The sequence below is a fragment of the Pseudonaja textilis genome, chromosome 2 (genome assembly GCF_049901715.1).
Source record: "Pseudonaja textilis isolate UNSWEBS1 chromosome 2, rPseTex1.2, whole genome shotgun sequence".
Lineage (NCBI taxonomy): Eukaryota > Metazoa > Chordata > Lepidosauria > Squamata > Elapidae > Pseudonaja > Pseudonaja textilis.
Genome location: NC_141991.1, coordinates 164,438,299 through 164,451,601, shown reverse-complemented (window position 1 = coordinate 164,451,601; position 13,303 = coordinate 164,438,299). Strand labels below are relative to the sequence as shown.

Below are 13,303 nucleotides of genomic sequence, written 5' to 3'. Positions count from 1 at the left end.
CATATATACATACACACACACACATATATATACACACATCTATATATATACACACACACCTTTTTAAAGCATATTTTTTAATGTTTGGTCTATTGGGGGGGGGGGTGTTGTTTGTAATGATTTTTGGAAAAGTTCAAAAAATTATGAACTAATGCAACCTGTAATTCAGAATCTCAATCATGCCCACAACTGTCCCTGTATTTTTAACTACAAAGAAGATATTTAAGACTTATATTTTGTCCTTTCTCGAAATCAAATTTTCACTGTAGGAATGTAAATTGAGTTCATAAAGATCATGAGAAAATTATGATCTTGGAAACGATGGAAAAATTAACTAAACAACCTTACAGAATTTAATTATCATCCCATAAGGAATATCAGATATATTGGAGATTAATTCTGAATTTGCTTCAGTTTGTATAGCTGTCCTCACATCCTCTCTTTTAACCACTGAACTAATCAGAAACCTACATTATCAGGGGAGTTTTCCCCTAAAGAAGCACAACAACGAAGATGCATTGCATATTATGGGAGGGGAAGAGGACAGGGGTGTTTTGTTTGTTTGCCTCAAAGGTGCCTTTTCAAACTGCAAGTGGACTTCCTTGTTTTTCCTTGAAGGACGTTCTCACCCAAGATGAGAAGGGAAACGTCTTCAAGGAACAAGAAAGAAAGTCCACTTGCAGCTTGAAAAAACACCTTTGGGACAAGCGTGACGCGCACGACCGAGAATCTCCATAGACGTTTGTTTGTTTGCGTTTCTCAGGAAGTCTCCCAAATGGTAGACCGTCCCTTAGCCTTGACCTGACCCGGAACAACTCCGTTCGTATTCTGTCCCACTCCAGAACTCCTCGCTGGTTCCTTCCCCACCCCCCACCCCCCCACCCCAGACGGCACCGGAAGAACCTGCCGGCGGGCCGGAAGCAATCGAGGGCGGAGAGAAGCGGAGGTCCGCGCTCAGTGGCTCGTTCGCCCGCTCACTCGCTGTCTTTCTCAGGGCTTGGGGCGGGGGTCAGTTTGCACGGCGACGGCGATTTCCGGCGAACGCTCCCGAGTGTCGGTTGCCGCTCTCATCCTTTCCGCCCCCGCTCCCCGAGCGCCCTAAGGTCGTCCGCCGAGCCGGAGGAAGGGTCGAGCCATGTCGCGCAGGCGGCACAGAGACGAGAACGGTGGTGAGCGGGAGGGAAGGGAAAACGGAGGGCGAAATGTCTGCGAGGCCGAGTCTTTCTCCTTGAGGCCGCGCCGTTGCTGCTCCGGAGCAGGAAATCATGGTGGCATCTCCATCGCCCCCGGTCTAAGCCGTTTGAAAGAGTTAGAAAGCAGCCGGAGTGGCGGTCGGGCCGGTTGATCTTCTGCGCTTGGATCGGCCAAGTCGGGGGTGGGTGGGGAGAAAACACCCCGCTCTGCTCGCTCTCTGAGCTCTGAAGTAGAGATGCCAGCGCTCTTCAGTCGGGAGTTTTCAGTGCGGGCAAGATTTTGCCACGGGCAAAAATCTTGGGTTCTCTTTAGGCTCCTTATCTGGTCACATTACCAGGTAGTCCTCGACTTAACGACCAGAATAAGAGCCTGAAATTTCTGTTGCTAAAATGAGACACGTGTGAAGTGAGTTTTGTCCCCATTTTACGACCTTTCTTGCCGGGGAGTGTGGGGGCGGTTAAGTTAGTAACGCCCTTGTTAAGTGAACCTGGCTTCCCCGTTGCCTTTGCCTGCAAAAGGGAGATCACATAACCTTGGGACATTTCAGCCGTCATAAATATGAGCCACTTGCCAAGCATCTGGATTTTGATCGGATGGCAGTGGGGATGCTGCAAAGGTTGTAAGTGTGAAAAACGGTCGTGAGTGCAGGTTTTTTTATAGTGCTGTTGTAACTTCGAAGAATCACTAAAAGAACTGTTGTAAGTCGAAGACTATCTGTACTGAAGAGAAGGAGGTTATTTTCACCCAGGGTTCTATTTGCATAGAGTTTAAAAAATAGCCAGATCAGGCCTTTGACAATATTTGTATCCAGGCTAATTCTGTAACATCAAAAACGGAGATGAATGCCAGAATAAATCTAGGTGGCAGGATCCTGCTCCTGGGATATGGAAGACTTTTATCAGGAATAGCTTACAGGCCTTCTTTACTTCTGCTATCTGAAACTTCTATCTTATCTCTCAGTTTCAGTTTTCTGGAATGTTTATATGTGCAAATAGATGTCAGTGTTCCAGTGTGTAAGAATCCATTGCAGATTTCCATATGAGATTAGGAACAAAATCAGTTATGGTTAGCCACACAGTCGGAGAGACTGGATTTACCATTTTTGTTGTCTTCCTGAGGACCTGTTTGTTTAATAACATTAAAGGTATCATTGCAGGATAAAAGCTTTTCCATATAAAACTGCTTTTTTGTAGTTGACTGATGGTGATTTTGTCAATATTGATGGTTTTCAACTGGTGCTCCAGATATTTTAAAATCGCATCCAAGGTTCCTATTATTGGTACCAGCTTTGTTTTCTTTTGCCACAATCATTCTACTTCTGTTTGCATATATATGTACGTGAGTGTGTGTGTTATATATTTATATATTTATATTTTTATATTTATATGTGTGTATATATATATATATATATATAAAGTTTTCACGGGTACTTACATGTATGGTATTCAGCTTTGTTCGGGTATTTTCCCACGTCATTATAGTTGTGCTTTTAAAATGGTAGCAACGTTTCGGCAGAAACTCATCTGCCATCATCAGGCTTCTGTGATTCTGCCGAAACGTTGCTACAACTTTAAAAGCACAACTATAATGACGTGGGAAAATACCTGAACAAAGCTGAATACTATATCTATCTATCTATCTATCTATCTATCTATCTATCTATCTATCTATCTATCTATCTATCTATCTTTACACACACACACACACACACACACACATACATACATACATATATATGTATATATAAAATGCAAACTATGTATATAGTTTCTCCAAGTATTGCAATGTCCATTACCCAGACTTTTTTTGTCTTATCAACAATTTCAAAGTCTGGGTTGTATGGCAATTATTATGGTTGGTCACACAATCAGCCAGATGTTTAGATGGGTTGTTATTATAACAGACATTTGAGCCTGAGATTAGTGATGTGAAAAATTTGAACAGGAGAGAAAAATTGCTTAAAAGAAATACATTTTTATTGCACAATTTTCTAATCAAGTATATATAAATTTCTCTCCCAACTGATATGCTCCTTTGGTCGATGTACACATATTGTTATATAACAATAACTATGTTAGTATCACAGGTCTAACTTCACATCTTCAACAGATACTCTTTGGAGGAATAGAGAATCAAAGAAAAGAATAATTACCATTACCATTTGCTATTCAGAGGCCATATTTCATATACTGGGTTTTCCTGGCACTTGGGCCATGGTTTCCCATACATTTTGATTTTCTGGCATTAGTTACGAAGAACAGAACAGACACTTCCTTTTCTGAGCACATTTTTTGATTATATATAAATTTAACATTTATTCCCAAGTGAGTAGAGTCATAATTTGTTGTTTACTCTTTTTGCAACTATGTTGGTGCTTTGTGCTACTTGTGTTCAGTTGTTAACATTCCTTTTCACATACAATCTGATTGGAACTGAATTGCAGGACAGGTAACAACATACTGTTCCTGTAGTAGTAGTAGTAGACCTAGCTTTTCGTTTAGTTCGCTTCTCTCTGGCATAGCTGATTTTTCAACACGAACTGAGTGAAAGAGTTTGATTTCCCATCCCATTTTATGGTTGAGATCCAATTATTTACAAATTGTCTACTTGCAAATGATTGCAAAAAAAGTTGGCAAAAATCACAAGTTTGGTCAAGTCTTTGCCCACTTAACTAGCCATATAGGCAGTAGATTCTATAAACAGAGCAGACTTTTATATACTGTAGATACCATCAGATCATCTCATGGATAAATTAATACTAAGTTCAACTTTATTTGGCCAAAGGTAAAATACCTCCTTTTGTAAGAATGAAATGCATACTATATCATATATCATTCATTTTATATAATGTGGGCATATTACTCATAAATAATGAGCTAACCAAGAAACCTAGCTTCTGATTGTAGAGCCAGACAATAAATTATCACAACTTTTTCAACCTATGGAAATGAAGGGAAAATGCCTTCTTTGCTTTCTGAGAAATTTAAGCTACAGTCCTTGTGCCAACAAGGACTTTTCCTCTATTCATTCTGTTCAACCAAGAGACAGAAATATAACTTTATAAATCTGTGCATAAAAATGCTATTTCCCTTTTATATTGGCAGAGAGATTTGTCTACTGAGTGAATGCTTGTTTTGTTGCAAAGAGAGGAGCATTCTATTTAAGAGATTCTTGAGCCTATTGTTATGATTTTAACAACCAGTTTAATAAATGCAAATCATATGCTCTTTGGAGGAATAGAGACAACCAATTCAATGCTAAATCCCTCTTGAACAAATTTCATTTGCTTGGAGGCAGTGTTGAATATAAGTGAGCTTTCCCAGTGCCCAACCTACTGTAAAATTTCCTTCTGGAAATATATCCCAAAATGCTTTTTGTTAGCCTTAGTAAAGACAAGATCATTTTCTGGGCTGTGCTGCTCAAGATTTCTGCAAATGTAGAGCACTTACAGTCAGTAATTCCTTATTTATTCAAAATTATATGTGGCTGTAAGAAAGTTATTGTGTTTCTCTTATTCTTTTAAATTCATAAATGTTTTATAACAACATATTAAACTATTAATATTAGAGCCAATTTAGTATAGTTGTTAAGGCATCAGGTTGGAAACTGGAAGACTATGAATTGTACAGTACAGATAATCCACAAGTTACAACAGGTCACTCAGCAACTGTTTGAAGTTAGGACCTAGCCCCCCCACCCCCCAAGGTCTCCAAAGCCATTGGGCCTGTGGAGATTCACCTTGCGATGATCTAGCGAGCCATCGGTTCCTTTGCCTACTTCTGGGCATTTGCAGAAAACAGGCCTAAAGTACTGAGAGATCACACGAGATCAGTGGTTTGAAATATCGCACTAGAGATCACGTGTGATCTTGCGCTACAGTAATTTAGACCTTGGTTCTTTGCAAACTGAGGCCTATACCAGATCTGGCTGAAGAGCGCATGCAAGCCAACAAGGGGCAGTGAAATTGCCTTTGCTCCAAGCGTCCCATTGGCTTGTAAACGCCTTTTGCTCTATTCCGGTCTTGGCACGAAGAGCATTACAAGCCAATGGGAAGCTTGAAGCAAGCCGATTTTGCTATCCCAAAATCTTGTTGGCTTGGAAGCATTCTTCATGCCGAGACTGCAAGCAGGCAAAGAAACCGCGGGAGAGGGACTGGAAAGAAGACAGATCTTCACAAGGTAAGTGACCTGGCATGGCACGATGGAGGGGAGAGCAATTGTGGGGACCCCAGGGGAGGGAGCATGAGGTATCCCAGTGGGTCAGGGGAGGCCTTGGGTGGTCTGAAACAGGTGACCTGTTCCATCCTTAGATCCCCACTCTGAGATGCCTCATGTGCACTTAACAACTCATGCATTTGATTAGTGAATGCATGAGAGAAATCGGGGAGTGATTGTGGTCAAGTTACACAATTCACTCCTACAAATCCTCGAGTTACAAATGTAATTGGCAGGCTCCACCTGTAGTCCTGCCTTAGGTGTAAAGCCAGCTGGGTGAGCTTGGGACAATCACTTTCTGCCCTAAGAAGGAAGCGATGGCAAACCGTTCTGGAAAAAAAAAAAATCTTGCCAAGAAAATTGCAGGGATTAGTCTCGGCCAGGGGTGTCAAATTCAATTTCATTGAGAGCCACATCAGGGTTGTGTTTGACTTGGGGAAGCCAGAGTAGGCGTGGCCAGCTTGACGTAACTTGTGTTTGGGGCACCTATGGCGAGCCTAGCGGTCTGCCAGCAAAAATGGGCTCCCGAACTCTGTTTTTGGCTGCAGCGACCTCCTTGAACCCTCATGCCAGTGAAAACAGAGCTCCATTTTTGCTGGTAGAGACACCACGGGCCAGTCCTTTGTTTCCAGAGTGGCCCACGGGCCAGATCTAAACACATTCCGGCCTACGAGGTTGAGTTTGACACCCATGGTCTAAGCAATCTCTGATACACGATTGGATGAAAGAAAAAACAATTGGCACTGTTAGACTATAAATGAAAGGTGGATATAATCCATGTGACCCACATGGGCTTCCACAGATGTTACACATACAGCGTGGAAGACTAAGGGATCTTGGCAGCTAATGTTTTCATTTCCAAGTGGCTAGATTGATTAAACTTTTACATGCCCTACTTAGCTACTGGACCTTGAAAAGTCATGTGAAGGTTTGCATATTCCCTGATGCTTTCATGTAAACAGAGAACTTTAAAGTGTGTTACATAGGTTTAGATTTTCCTCCATTTTCATCGTAGCTAGATTGGGTTTGGGCTCCTTTTCTACTAGCATTAAACCAAATGATAAGTAGATGTGAATGGTTCCTTAGTTTGTATTTGCTTGCTTAATTCCCTCTCCCCCCCTCCAATTTCCCCTCTCCGGAATCCCCTTTTTCTTTGGAGTATATTAGTTTATTGGATTGGCACAAAATTTGTTGCCTTTTTCTTCGGTTTTACATTTTAAATTTTTTAGCTTGACATGGGGGTCCTTTGGGGCTTTTGGGAATCATTTCCTGTGAATTACTCCTTTTGAAAAATTTGGGTTCTTTGTTTCCCCATTCTGGCATATGTTTCCCTCTTCAAAAATGCAGAATACATAGAATTAGAAAGGGACATCATGGTGGGCACTTTTCTACCTTCTGCTACTGTATTTTACATAATAATAATATGACTTGTACTTTCATTTGTTCAATATTTCTTACCTCTTCAGTCAATGTGATGACCCAGGGTGGGATACAAAATAAACACAGTCATAAAAAACAGGGGAAGCCCCCTTTATTCCTTCACTTTGCTTCCAAGCTCCAAATATCCTTCACTGGAGACAAAAAAAATCCCACACGAGCAGTTACAAGAAGGAGGAAATGCTGTTTAAACTAAAAATGCCATTGAAATTATAAAGGGTAAAAAACAACACAAACCAGGCAAGATAAGGGCTGGAAAACGTCCACGGATATTGGAACACACACTGGGAAGGACACCAAACTCAGAGATTAACAATAAACTATTGTTTATGCTTTGTTTCCAGCACTCGCCCATACACACGTCCGTCCTCTTATTTGGTTGTCACAGCTGCAGCCCATGAAGAGGATCAAGGCCCTCTCCTCCTGAGGAGACCACATCTCTCCCTTATCCTCTCCTTCCTGCGTGCCCTAGGATGAAGAGAGGATGGGCCTGGGTCCTCCTCTGACTGCCCAGCGGGCCTCTGCCCTTCCCCAGCCTCCTCCACAACCTCCAGAGCCACACTTCCACTCCCTGTCAGCTGTTCCTCCTCTCCCTCAGAGTCAGTCCCCACCAGGGGCATGACTGTCGAAAGGATTCTGATGCATATAGGCCAGTTAAAAAAAAAATAAAGGAACAAGTGGTTCTTGTTTTCAGCTAGTATTTAAAAAAAGATAAAAAGATGGAAGAGGAGGAAAAAACAGATTTCTGTTATTAACAAATTATTCTAGTCAGATGCCAAATATAATTTAAAAAGACAAAACTGGAACTGAACTGTGAATTTTTAAAAAAATCTTTTTTTCTAGGTAAACAATGGGATCGTTGCAATGTACCGTCATATAATATGTCATTTTACTGGAATAAATTGTGGAAACATGTATAAATGCAGTCTGTTTGAATCTTACTACTGTACTATAATTGAGACAGCCTCTCACACCTTATGGCACTTCATTTTTGCTCATGAAACAGTGTTTCTATTTTGTCTCACTGAAATAGATCAACCATACAAAAAAAGGAAAGTACCTGTTGCAGAACGATTGGAATCTCTAATATGCAAAGTGGGAGAAAAGGTATGAAAGACTGGCACCTTCATATTTTTGTGGGTTTTTTGTGTGAACTAATACAAATATTGAACTTTTGGATGGGTGGATGGTTAATGTTCTGTTTCAGCAGTCAATTCAACTCTACTTGATTTTTCAGTTTTCTAATCAAATAGTAAGAAAACATTACAGTGATACCTCAATACTCGACATTAATTGGTTCCAGGAGGCGCAATGAGTACCAAACAAATTGCTCCCATAAGGAATATTGTAGTGAATCACAAGGCAGCCGACACCGATAAGTTCTAGCTTGTGCGTTGAATACCAAACAAACGAAGAGTACCAGGTCAAAGTTTTCATATCAAAATGTGCTGAGTACCAAATTTGATGAGTTTCAAAGCAGTTGAGTACCAAGTATTACTGTATGTGGCTGCTAAATTGATCAGCTGTTCCTGGTGGACTGATTAGAGTTTTTCAGTATTTTTGTACCGGTATTAGAAACTCAATCGTATAGATATTTATTATACTGTGGCCTTGTTGTACTGCAGACCTGTCAATACTCACTATATCTGAATTTCCATTAATAATTCTCTTTATCCATGTCGAATCTCAATAATTATAGTTTTGCTTCAGTAGAGGAAAAAATAGTGACTTAAAATAGCCTATAAAAAGGAAAAGAGACAGAATATGACAAGGAACATTGTGTCAGAATCATTTTGCTGAACTCATTCCTTAAGTGAATAACGTTAAGCGACAAGACCAAATTAAAAGTGTGTAAATGAAATTACAGTTAGGAAATTTCGTTTCCACATTTTTGCTACAGAGAGCAATTGCTGCAATTTTTGAAATATGCAAAAATAATGTTTAAGGTTACAGTTGTAACCTTATATTCAATTCCACAGCATAGCAGCTATTATTTATTATCACTGTTGTTAAAATCTGTATTAATTATATTAATATTTTTACATTCCCTTGATAAAGGAATTTTATTTTAAAGTACAGAATTTAACAAGTTACACTTGTATCATTTTAAACCATGAATAAGGATAACTTGAGTTCATCAAAATTTGCTGATCGTCTTATCATATACCAACCAAAAGGAATCTTTATTTCTCATCATTCAGAGCCAGCAGCTCTGCAGGGCGGTCTTCAGAAATATTAAAAATGAAGCCATTTTCTATAAGGACAGAAGGGACGTACAATAACTTTTTGGGTCTGCCCAGCCTCAGGGCACCTATTTCTTCTTAACCATCTTTCGTAGCATTGGAACTAGGAAAGAAATGCACACATTTGTCTATATGAGGCATGAGCAAATTTGTATTTATTCACCGGTCAAATGGCATATTCACTAAGGATAATATATCAAGTTGAAGGGATATGCTTCCTTTCTTTAACTCCCTCCTTGAAGGAAGCTTTTTCCCACTGAGGCAATAGCTTCACAAACTTAAGGTGTGATGGGATGATCCCCAGGAGTCATGCAGACCCACTTCATAAGTTCAGAGCCTTTCCAAGTTTAAATTTTAATGAGATTCTACTTCATTTTTTAAAAAGAAGCATCCCAACAACTTGATGTGTTCCTTTTACTAAGAAAACCTTCTTCTCTTTATATGTGGGAGAAGGAGAATCCCAAAACCTTCTGGTGACATGGCAGAATCAATGCCATACTCACTGCAATCCATGGAGAGAAAAGAAATCTTGATACAATACGCTTGATAATGATTTTTTTTTAATATTTTATTCCCTTTCAGAGTCTTCTCTCTTTGGAAAGTAGTATAGAAGGCTTGGCTGGAGTTTTGGAGGCAGATCTACCAAACTACAAAAGCAATATACTGAAACTCCTTTGCACAGTGTATGTATGCAAAAGATTTATGGATCTAGGTGATAATACACTACTTACAGCAAAGGTTTTTTAAATAACTGTTTTTGAAAACGGTCACTTTTACCAAAGCATTTTATTGTATATATCATCTGCCTGCATATTTTACCCTGTTTAAAGAATTTTTGAAGTAATTATGGGATAATTAGGAAGGAGAGCAGAGAGTAGCAACAGTGTCAGAATGGTTCCCTACTGCTGATCATTCAGGCTCAGTAACAGCAATACAATTCTCTTATTGTTTTCTACAGCAGTACATTGATTTGCAGTGCAAGCTTACTCTGGAATTTTCATGAAAGTTTAAAGAAAGGATTACGTTTTTGTCTGATTTTTTTGCTCATTGCATCTTCTCTTTTCAACTAATGACCTCCTTTGCAAGGAACACATGGCCTTCTCAATCTGAAACTAAATTAAATTTGGGATTGGGAGACAACATCAACACAATGGAGGACTATGCATAATTACGGTACATACAATTGAGTTTGATTTCCCAGTTGGAATTGCAGTATTAGCATTGGATGAAAACTGAATTGGCTCTAGCAGTACCTTTATTTTTAATGTATACTGGTTCTTCTCAAAAAGGTATGCATCTCAAATAGCTTGAATTAACTATAAATAGGAGTAATGAGATCACAGCTTTGATCAGTGTAATTTGATTCTACTTTCTCTCTCTTTTATGAAAAAAAAAACATCAGTGCACGTCTGTTACCACAGAAGATGACTATTTACACAACTCTTGTTGGCTTGCTGAATGCCAGGAACTACAATTTTGGCGGAGAGTTTGTAGAAGCCATGATACGTCAGCTGAAAGAATGTTTGAAAGCCAACCTATACAATGAAGCTGTCTATTTAGTAAGTTGTTTTCATACCTTAAGAGAATTTTGAAAGTTATATTTTACATATATCCACAATTGAGACTTGAATTTCACTCCTTACACTCTCAAGTGAATCATTTGCTGTGATGATTGATTAAGACATTAAGAGAATCCTCACATGGCTGGATCTGACTTTATGGTCATTTTTACCATAGCTATTAAGCAAACCACATGCTCATTAAGCAAATTGGGGGGGCGAACTGAATCCAGATTTCCCAATTAATATTGCTTGTCAGAAACTGGCTGGGAAGGTTACAACTCGTGATCATACGACTGCAAGATGTTGCAGCTGGTTGAAAATGTGAGCTAGTTGTCAAGTGCCCGAGTTGCAGTTTTACTGTGACCATATGGATGGTGTGACAGTTGTCAGCCTGAGGATGAGTGGCAAATTTATTTTTCCAAGGCCATTGTGACTTTAAACCATCTGTAAACAATTAGAACCTATACCTATGTTTAGACTGTGGTATGATTCAGTGAATTTGAAGAGCTCACCATTTTACCTTTTGGACTGTAAAGATAAAAAATGTAATTTCGTGTGATCGTATAATGCTGTACACCCATCCAAACTTTTTCACTGTCTTATTTCTACTGACTTTGTCATAGCAGCTCTGTAATGTGAATGGTGCCAGTTTTTGCAATTTCCTGACCTAGACTTCTGGTATTTTGATAATAAACCAAGTTTAAGTGGCCATTCAGTTGGATATTGGTCCTGGGATTCTCATTACCCCAGTAAAATATGCTGAAGCAGATACAATCTAGGCTTCTTCAGAGATTTTGCCTGGCTTTATGAGATCTCTTGCTTTGGGTAAATACATGGATGCTCTCTTTCTGCAGGTGCGCTTTCTTTCTAATCTTGTGAATTGTCACGTAATAGCTGCACCCTCAATGGTAGCCATGTTTGAGAGTTTTGTTAATGTGACACAGGAGGAGGATGTACCTCAGGTAAACAACAATACATTTGCTTCATAGATAGAGAAATAAATTGCTGAAATGTATTACTGTGATTGTTTGTCTTTTTTGTAAAGTGTCCCAAAGGTACTTTTTTTTTCTTCTCCAAAAGGCAACTTGATTTTATTTTCCCTTGGAGACATTTCACTTCTCATCCATGAAGCTTCTTCAGTCATAAATGAATTGCTTTTTTGGGGGGTGGGGGGTGGGGGGGAGCCCCTTTAGGGCCACCATGACCTGGATAACTGAGAATCTCCACAGACATTTTTTGTAATGTGTTTGTACACGTGGTAAGCTTCCTTCAACTTGTATTGCAACAAAAACCTAAACAGTAAACTGTAACATTTGGCCATGTGCCCTCTGGTGCCGTTGTCACAGTCTTCTTGGCCTTCAGGGGGAACATAAGTACAACAAAATAAAAATGGTACATGCCCATGGTCTAGATAGGCAAATGGGGCCCTTACTATTGTATCCTATCTCAAATTGAAGTCTGCAGTTCAAAAGATTTGCAATGTAGCTCCTTAAACGTTTCTAAAATCTAGATTTGTAGAAAACCGTTTCATCATATCTATTGGATTCTGACAGATGTTTGCCTGGATCCGGCTGATTTCATTTACTCTGGAGAGTAAATGTACATTAAATTCAATAAGAAGCAGTATGTGAAATAGCTCCTTGAAAATGCTTATGTAAATATTAAAGCATCAGCATGACATAAGAAACATTGGGGAGGGGTTGTCCTATATTTTTTCATTACTTTGTGCAGATTCATTGTGTACCTTTCTGTAGGATGCTTTAGAATTCTCAAAAGCAACCATTCATGTGCAGACAACTTGTAAACATATGAATCTGGGCCCTTGAAGCTTTGCCCCTGAGTCATCATATCATAGAATTAGAGTTGTGGAATCATAAACAGTGCTTCTAACTGTGTTTTGTCTGTATTTTTTCAAACAGGTGCGATGTGACTGGTACGTGTATGCGTTTCTGTCATCCTTACCTTGGGTGGGGAAGGAGCTCTATGAGAAAAAGGACACTGAAATGGAACACATCTTGTCCAATGTTGAAACGTATCTGAAGTAAGAAAATGAGAGTAAATGTAACTTTGCATCATTATGCCTTAATACAGCACAAACACAGAACTTGCAGACTTCATAAATTTGCAGGAAATGCTATTTCTTGACTGTTGAATCTAGAGGTAATAAATAATCTCAGGCCAAGTTTTGTTCCTTTTTCAAACAAAGGCACATTAAAAATGGTTCTGCATTCTTAGTATAGAGAAAGATGCTCAAGAAGAAGAATGATAAAATCCCCAAATTTGTGAAAAACGCGTGCTCTCTGCAGAAAACATAATTGTTTTCCATTGACCCTGAAGGCGGATCTAAAACCAATGTGTGGGAATTCCTGGAAAGCAGTAGGCAAGTGTTGCCTTTTAAAAAGGGATCTGAAGTGATCACAGGGCTGACGTGAGAATTTTTTTAAGTCTTGGCCTCTGTTATTCTACAAGCATCTTTCTACAGGTGAAACTCGAAAAATTAGAATATCATGCAAAAGTTCATTTATTTCAGTAATGCAACTTAAAAGGTAAACCTAATATATGAGATAGACTCTTTACATGCAAAGCAAGATAGTTCAAGCCGTGATGTGTCATAATTGTGATGATTATGGCTTACAGCTTATGAAAACTCCAA

The 13,303-nt window shown here is 39.2% G+C and overlaps 1 protein-coding gene across 1 annotated transcript in view; it reads left to right on the top strand.

Moving 5' to 3' along the window:
- The first annotated feature begins 816 nt into the window (after positions 1 to 816).
- The window catches only part of LOC113444083 (nuclear cap-binding protein subunit 1-like), a 30,508-nt gene continuing 18,021 nt past the window's right edge, over positions 817 to 13,303 (top strand). Inside the window, exons 1-6 of the mRNA XM_026712649.2 lie at positions 817 to 1,169; positions 7,879 to 7,952; positions 9,671 to 9,771; positions 10,491 to 10,647; positions 11,505 to 11,612; positions 12,570 to 12,691. Of these exons, the coding sequence (XP_026568434.1) occupies positions 1,136 to 1,169; positions 7,879 to 7,952; positions 9,671 to 9,771; positions 10,491 to 10,647; positions 11,505 to 11,612; positions 12,570 to 12,691 (596 nt within the window). The 5' untranslated portion in view covers positions 817 to 1,135. The remainder of the gene's footprint in view (positions 1,170 to 7,878; positions 7,953 to 9,670; positions 9,772 to 10,490; positions 10,648 to 11,504; positions 11,613 to 12,569; positions 12,692 to 13,303) is intronic.